This window comes from Meleagris gallopavo, chromosome Z (assembly GCF_000146605.3).
Source record: "Meleagris gallopavo isolate NT-WF06-2002-E0010 breed Aviagen turkey brand Nicholas breeding stock chromosome Z, Turkey_5.1, whole genome shotgun sequence".
NCBI lineage: Eukaryota > Metazoa > Chordata > Aves > Galliformes > Phasianidae > Meleagris > Meleagris gallopavo.
The window spans coordinates 47,187,994-47,196,595 of record NC_015041.2 but is presented as its reverse complement, the minus strand read 5'-3'; the positions used below and the strand labels follow the sequence as shown (position 1 = coordinate 47,196,595).

Here is an 8,602-nt window from a genome sequence, read left to right as displayed (position 1 = left end):
GGCTGCCGCACCTCAGATATTTATAAACCTGGATCAGGTCCCCTCTCTTTTCTCAAGGCTAAACAGACCCAGTTCACTTAGCCTTTCTTCATAGGGGAGAAAATAGGAAAAATAGGATCAAAGTACTGGAAAGTTAGAAATGCTCTGGAATAAACTGACTTTAGGAGGACTTTCCTATGCAGTCCTCCAGCACTCCTGAATACTGATTATGTTTCTTATTTTATTCTCAGATGCCCTGAATGGCATATTCAGCTGTTCTGGGTTAGTGATTCCCTTGATCGAATATCTAGACTAGAAAAAAAATGGCTGCAAGTTACCATTAATGTGGTCTAAACTCTGCCCATTTCCGTAGCTTGACTTCTGATTTACACCTACTTAAATGAGTTCAAAATAATTCACTAGGAGCTAACTATGAATAACTAATTCTGGACACAAGTTCCTCGTTTAAAAATACAAGTACATCCTGAACCACGAAAAAGGAGACACACTAAGCTGCAGTTATTTCCAGATATTACAAACTGTTAGAGGCTTTGATGGTTTTCAGAGTGAACAGGATAATCTCTGTAAAAGCTAATTCCAGTTTTGCTGAAATACCATTTTTTACACCAATCAATTCTTTAGTGATGTGTTTGAGTAGATGTGACAGTAGCATTCAGTGTGTCTACATAAGACACATCTAAGTACAGTTCTGACAAACTGCTCAGATGCATCAGCACCACTAGATTTCATTTGTGCACTTAGACTTAGGCAGTTGCTTCAGAACACAGTGTTTTCAGACACATTTCAAAGAATGCACTTGAAAAGTTGTTTTTGATCTGTGATTTTTTTCTTCTTTTTTCATGTAAAAGGTTTTACATGAAAACTTTTCATACCTGTATTTCAAATACAGATCTGAATATACAATAATTTCTATCTATTTGGGTTCCGCCTTTGAAAATTAGAGTACTGAAAAAAATTTAGGCAAGTCAATTTACCCACTAAATCCCACTCTCCATTTGAGATGTAGTTGGAAATATCAGCCTCAAGCATCTGCAGGTCAATCAGCCAACCACTGTGAGTCCAAGAGCCAAACTTCAAATCACACTTCTGCACATCAAATGGGAACCAGCGGACATCAATGTAACATGTGCTCTTCAAAATGCCTGTAGATAAAAATCAACCAGAATCAAACGTGTGCAGGGTTCACCTCCAACCTTAACTTTTAGACTGATTGTGAGCAACTTTCTTCTCCAAAAGCTTGCATGACATAGTCATGGTGTAACGAAACAGCAAGCACAGATGAAAGATACTAGCATAAGTGCCTTCCTGGGACACTGGTGAAGATCCCTTCCTTCTTCACTGCATCCTTGAGGTAGGTTGTCCAAGAACACAGTGGCAACATGAGAGCTGCTCTCCCTGTCTCTTGGTCTGGCTGGCCCAAGGGTCACATCCAGATTTTACTTTGCATGTTTCTAATCCACTGTCTTTATTTCATATTAAGTAATGGAGGATGTTAGGATTTGTTGCATACTGTAAAGCTACTGTTTAATTTTGGTTTATTTCTTTATTTGTATTCAGCTGAAAGAGGAGATTAAACTAGGGAATGCTCCAGACTTTATTACTGGGGCCCCACACTGCAGTTGCAAGATTTTCCCAACTGTCCGGGAGAAATGAGAGCCTAGAGCAGGGCGAAGATGGTCTATCTACACAGCCATATCACGAGAAGCTGGAGCAAAGCAGAGGTCATCCCTACAAACCTTCACCTCTGCAGGCCTAAGGCTATGCAGCTTTCACTTTGGCTCCCCATCTTCCCTGAGCTGGCCAGCACAAAAGTACTGTGTGATGGAGAAGCAGCTTCTGATTTGATGGAAAGTTACCTCCCATGCTACACTAAGATTACCTGCTTGCAGTAACTGTTTCTGTGTGCTCCATAAAATACCAGATAATGTGAATCTTAGCTCTGAAACACCTAACCAACGTGTGTTTGCTGTAAGTTCTTAGGTGTGCCGTTTGAAGATAAAATCCCCCAAACTGAGATCATGTGTTAGTTTCTTTCTGCTGCTGTAAAAGCTGGGGACACTGTGGCTTAATAGTGTGGTGTGTGCATTTCTCTGCACAAAAACTGATGCCCAGCTGGATTCCATCCATTTGCTCTGTTACCTTCTGGTAGATCTGCTTCCCACTGTCATGGCCATTTTTGGGTGAGTTACATTGGGTGTTTTCTCCCACATTCTCCTCAGTCTTGGCTCTGGTACCTTCCTTCACAACAGACAGCTGTACCCTCTTTGTTCTCTCTCTCTGCTCTTCCACTGAGCCATGTATAGCAGAGCTTGTTTTTCTAATGGAGAACATCAGTGAGCACAGCCTGCTCACAGAGTAATGGGAAATAAAACTTTAATGAAGCCTTGGAAACACCATCTTTATGCCTCTTTTGTGTTTTCCAATGTCCTGATTAATCTAGCTGCTTCTGTGAGTACTTGTTGCATTAAGTAGGCTGATTATCAACATTTGCCTTCTAAAATGGATTGGGCAAAGCAGTTTAGCAGGAGTTAAACTCCTGTAAGAAATTTGATTTTTATACTTTCCATGAGACATTTCCTTTACTTCTTATTCTCTCTTTTCTACTTTCAATTTTGTAGCTCACTGCAGGTGTACTCTGGATGTGTGGTATATCTTCTGCCTTCTTAGTTGAAAACAAACCAGCAGAGCACCAGATCTGCCTATATGTATACATTCTCCCTTGCCTACTGTACAGAGCCAGGAGGGACAGGGAAGGCTCTATTCTGGTGCATGGTTGATTTTATTCCTGTCAACTGTTGATCTCTGGAGAGCAAATATTCCCATGGGTCTTTCCATGAAAAAACAAAAATGCTTTAAAAGGTCTCAAAGGTAGGGATCAACAGAAGATCAACTATCAGGGAATACCCACTTTTATCTTGGTGGCTCCTACGGTTGTGCTTGGCATTAGGATTCCAGCGTATGGCACAAAGATTATACATTTCCTGTCCATCAGAGGCTGTGATGAAGGGGATAGCTTGTGTGTTTGCTGTAGGTCCTGGCTGCTTGGACACTGAATCAGCAGTATAGATGGCCCTCTGGACACTGAATCAGCAGTACAGATGGAAAGCAGAATGTGGTTTGGGTCTGGCTCAACAGGGCTGGTCTCAGTTCATCTTCTCTTGATGAACTCATGGAGATGGAGGTTCAGCCTCATAGAATAAAGTGCGCTGCAGAGAGACTGCTGCTCCTGGTTACCTCCTGTTGTCATACTTCCCTTCAGTCTCAAGAAGGAACTAATTGGTTTGCATAAGAAACTTTTCTCTGTGATAACGTGATGTGAGGTACCCAACACCTTGCCTAGATAATACCTCAGATGGATCTCTGGATGATCAAACTACTCAGCTAATTTATGAAGTGGAAATATGCTACCAGTCGTGGAGCTATATTACTTAGTGGATCTGTCTCAAATAAAATTATATATCTTGCAAAATTGCTGTGGACTGCTTCTAAATGCTTTGATTTCATCTATGAATGAAAACTACTTATAGTTATTCAAAGCTATACATTGAGCAAACAAACACAGTCTGCATCCTACCTGGAGGAATATATTGACAGGATCCAGAGTAATTCACCAGCACATTTGTGTGAAATGTTGCATCGAATCTCTCATCCGCACTACAGCACAGCACAAACAAAACAAAGAAAAGAAAAAGCAAGCTGATGTTTAAGATGTAGCAACTTTCAACAGGAAGAAAAAAAAAGAAAAAAAACAACTTCTTTTGTGAGAATTCAATGCACAGAATGTCTGAAGTACCTTTTTTTCTAATAGACACTACTGGCCTGCACCCAGAAATGCTGATGGCTTGCTGTAATGTCCTCAGAGAAGCAAGATGTGGGGCTGTTAGATACCTTGGGGCAAAGGCAGAAAGGAAAGGAGCAGAAGTATTACAGTTTTTGAAGTTTTAAGGAAGTTTCAAAGTCTGAATTGTTGGCAGGATGAGGCTTTTCTAGGGCTGCTGTCATGATCAGGCAGCTCACAGTGTAACTCAAGTAATTTTTTACCTAAATATCTGTTGTAAGAGCAATGGTGCCCTGAGGCAATAATTCTTCTGTCTCTTAGGATGCTTAGGGGCCAAAAAGTTTGCTTCGGGCAATGGAGGAAGATGCTGGAGAGAAGCTGTTTCAGATTTGGGGCTTGTAGGAAGGTACTGATTGAGACTTTAAGAGCAGAAACCTGGTGAAAGGGATCAAGAAATGAGAATTTATTTAGTATTCCAGTGGTTCTGAGAAAAGAAGGGAATAATGACCTGAGCAAGAATACTGTTCAAAGAAGCAGGCATGAGGGAGTGTTCCAGTTTAAATACAGAAAGATTCCCATGTTGATTCCTTGCCTATCATGGCTACATGCAGGTCCATGTTGCATGGCTCTCCCATCTCACACACCCTGTCTTGCCACCAATCATGGAAAATTCCAGTCTCCATTCCTCCTTTGGCTTGCTCCTTGTTCATGTCTGAGGACACAGTGCCAGAAAGCTGAAAGGGGGGGAAACAAATGCTGGAGAAGAAGACTGCAAACTGAACACATCTGCATCCTGCTTTCATGTCAAAGGGTGAAGAACAATGTTCTCTGCATCAGGATCCTCTACATCAGGACTTGAAAATCAAGGACTGAACACTGGAAACATGGGAGCAGGAATGACTGACTCAGGAGGAACACAAACATCAACAGAAATCAATGTGGGTAAAAGCAAAAATACTAGAGTGCAGAATGAGTGATAACACAAAAGGCCACAAGAAAGGCTTTCTTAATAGAAAGAAGAAAATAAGGGAAGAAAACAAGGGAAAGACAAAGGGTGAGATAGACTCGCTGCTTGCTGTGAAAGGAAAGGAAACAACAGAGTACAGGGAGCTGCAGTGCCTTCTGCACTTCACTTTTCAGGAATTGTGGCTCACCACAACTAACCCTCACACAGTGGTCAGAGTCCAAGGCAGGAGAGAAAAGGAAAGCATTAAAGAAGTGTAGAAAAGACAGGTTCCAGTTGGCAGCACTGATGAAATTTACTCTCGAATACTGAAGGTGGCCAAAATACTCTCTGAAGCATTAACAATCATTTGTGAGAGTTTGGGGAGTACAGGAAAGGGCTCAGTGAATTAGAGAAGTTCAAAGAGAATTCTGATTTGTTTTTTCTTTTTTTGTAAAAAGGTGAAATTATAGACACCTCATCCTAACTTCAAAGATAATGAGGTAAAAACAGCTGGCACGGATTTGTCAAGGCCAACTGCATGAAATCAATCTAATTTTCTTACTGAATAATTCAATAAGAGGAAGTAGAATACATATCTGAACCTCAGAAAGCCCTTCCTGTGATATATCCTTATAAACAAACTAAAATAATATGGACCAGATAATATGCATCATTTTTGGAGACTGAAAATTAATAAAAAGACTGTAAGTAGTAGAGCTGCAATAAAGAAGAGCACCTGAACAATTTTCAGGTCACTTCAAACCTCCTTCAGTTATCTTATAGTGGGTGACTGGAAGGGAGAACAGCAGAAACTAGAAGAAGGAAGCCCAACCCAGACAACTAGGAAGGATTATGTTTAAAACTGGCTGAGAAGGAAAGGTCAGTGAAAATCTTGCAAGGACAAAGGACAAAATAAGCCCAAAAATAAAACATTAGAGCAAAAGTAGAACCCCTTCCTCCCAAAAAGCAATTAAGAATAGTCTGTATACAGAAATTCCACTCAATCCAACAGTGCAAAAGTGCTGACTAGAGCACTGGACTCCATAATGGCAAAGAAAAAAAAGGGGTTCTAGAGGGTTTGGGGGAGCTAAGGAATGATGAAAAGGTGAGGTAATGGAGAATATGCGAAGAAACAGGTTATTTATTTTAAGCAGAAAGACTATGGAACAAGCAGTTTTCCAGCAGAGGTATGGTAAATATAAGGAGAATATGGATTGTTTTCACACATTCACTGGGAAAAGAGAAAATTAATTAAAAAATAAAATTACAGAAAGTGTGACTTGGAGTGACTCCTAGAAAATCTATTAACTTGCATTTGTTTGCTTTTATATTTGTTTTTTCAAGAGTAGCAGACAAAACCCTAGAATATCAGTGCAGCATGGTTGTTTACCAACATTTAGTGCTCTAGTTCAAGGCTCCGACTGCTTATTATGCATATTGCTTACCTGTTATAGAGAAGAATATCAGGTACCCAAATCTGGTCAGCTGGAAATCGTAAATTCTGCACACCCGGGTATTCGTACTGATCCCAAGACAAGTAAATATCAACCCAGTACTGTTGGAAAATATATACATCAGATTATACAAGCTGGTAAAGGTCTTTTAAGCTATTTGGAATATTATGGGAGCAGAATGGATATTATCATACTACTGCTATCACTACTGATAATAGTTTAATGCTAGGCTTTAATTATTAAGAACAGCTGGCATATAGAGAGAGGAATTTGCAGGTTGATGACTCAGTGTTGTTAGCTGCTGTATTTAATTTAGTGCCTCACTGCTCCACTCTGAGACATGAAGCCAGACATCTCAAATAATTTAAGAAAGGCTCAGGAACAACTTTTGTGCCGAAAGTGACTTTCGGAAAAACCCTATGGTAGGATTGCAAGAGTGTTACTGGTGCTATAGCTGAAGACACTCTGTGCTAAGAACAAGATACATGCAGACTCTACTGTGATGATACTGTAATCCCATATGTTGGTTTAGTTTTTGCAGTAGAAAAAATTCATTCCTGCTTCAAATCCCAACAGATATCTGTGGAATAAACAACCCATTCAGTTGCACCCATTAACTTGACATAGTATTTAACTGCTCAAGTCAAAGCAGAATTAGCTCTATCATTCAAGTCTCCCACAGGTTTTTCCCTGCAGAGCTTCATCTTTGTTGAGCACAAGCCATTAAGGAGATCAGTTTATGCTCCATAAAAGTAGATCATATCTCTCACCACACACAGCCAGCAGCAGATGTGGTAGGAAGTTCCCTCCACCAAGTGGAGGTATACCTGTTCAGTGAAGATCAACTTTGCTTATCCTGCATGACCAGTTCAGGTCACTCTTCAGTAGGAGCAAGTTGCAGGAGAGGGGGGAGGTGTGTTTATGTGTGAGATTTTTAAAGTGAAAGGGAAGGCAGTGTTCCAAGGAAGCTGTCCCACCAATGAGCTTGGGCACTGCTGATGGCAAACCAGTGCACAGCTGAATGCAGTTCTCTGCATTTGAGGTGCATGCTAGAGTGTTCTGCATTTTCAAGGGATACCTTAGCTCCCAATTATAGACATCTCAGAAGCAATGAGAGCAGGACAGCCAGGTCTAATGAGGTGCCTGGCTCCTTCACTACAAGAGTCCAGCTCTACTGTTGGAGAGGCCCTGAACCTCTTGAAGCTTCTCCAGCTATAATGGGAGCCTTGCTTTGAGCTGTCTGTTGATGCCTATGTTCATCGGCGAAATAGTGTGGTTAGTATTACTTCCCAAGGTCTGCTCAGAGGGTGAATGCAGTCTCCTCTTGTTTTCACTGCTAAAATGAGCAATAGAAGAATGTCAGAGACAAGTTAAAAGGCAGCAATCTTGCTTTCCAGCTAAGAAATCACATTCGGTAGTTTGTTATTAGGAAGGTTTTTTTTAATTCTTTATTCATGCAGGTTACTCACCATCTGCAGCCAAGCATTTGTAATCAACACCTGATTCTTCTCATCCTTAGAGAAGGAATAGAAAGAGAGAAAAAGAAATTAGACTCATGGATTACAGGTGGAAGACTTCCGTTGAAAACCCACTTCTTGGGTTAAATAAACACAAACTTTTTGAAGTAGATTGTGAGCTCAGTGCAAAATTATTCAACTGCATTACATAACTGAGACAGTAATGGCTCTTTTCTACCTTTTGAAACTACAGACCTCCTGAATTTATCATAACTGATCAACATCAGAAGTTAAGAAAATAGGCTATGACTGTTATTTTGTTGGAGACCATTGGAAATGCTAGCACATGACAGCAAGTCATAGAATCTGAAAGGGAGCTCATGAGGTACCCACGCAGAGCAGGGGATCTGTATGTTCAGATACCAGCATGTAGATGCTACAGGGAAGCAGCTCTGACTCGTGACAGAAATTAAGAAGCCTCCTTAGGCGGCTATAGTTTGCCCTCTTTGCTGCAGCCAGCATGTAGGTACAGGATCCTGTGGTGTCATCACCATAGCAGATATGGAGAAGCAGTTCTTTACTCAGATGCACCTTTGCTTTGCACAGCTCCAGATACCACCACAGGTGTGTACTTGCCAAGAGTTGAGAATGAGGTATTCAGTATTGTTGGCCCACTGTATGCCCAGTTGTTTCCAGCTTGGACTCAGCTGGATCCTCAAGCTAGGGTGTGAGGTTGTAGTAAGTCTGACTGATGCAGCCATTTTCCAAGGAAACCATATTCCTGGCCAAAAGGTATGCCAGAAAGCAGCATTTTCCCCCTCTGCTTCAACTCAGCTCTCTTGGGCATGCGTTAGAAGGAACAGCTATGGCCTGACTCAAGTGATTCCAATACTTTCAATGTGTGCTCTCCCAGGCTGTAACACCCTACAATGCATTAACTTGCCTCCCCTTTCTACAGTTAGGGATC

The 8,602-nt window shown here is 41.1% G+C and overlaps 1 protein-coding gene across 1 annotated transcript; it reads right to left on the bottom strand.

Annotated features, from left to right (window-relative positions):
- Positions 1 to 105: 105 nt before the first annotated feature.
- On the bottom strand, positions 106 to 8,396 carry LOC100542043 (neuronal acetylcholine receptor subunit alpha-7-like). Its single transcript, XM_019610226.1, has 5 exons — positions 8,268 to 8,396; positions 7,648 to 7,692; positions 6,170 to 6,279; positions 3,575 to 3,654; positions 106 to 1,142 (listed from the first exon to the last, which is right to left on the bottom strand). The coding sequence occupies exons 1-5, from the start codon at positions 8,394 to 8,396 to the stop codon at positions 910 to 912; spliced, it is 597 nt and encodes a 198-aa protein (XP_019465771.1). The 3' UTR covers positions 106 to 909.
- Between the last annotated feature and the right edge of the window lie 206 nt (positions 8,397 to 8,602).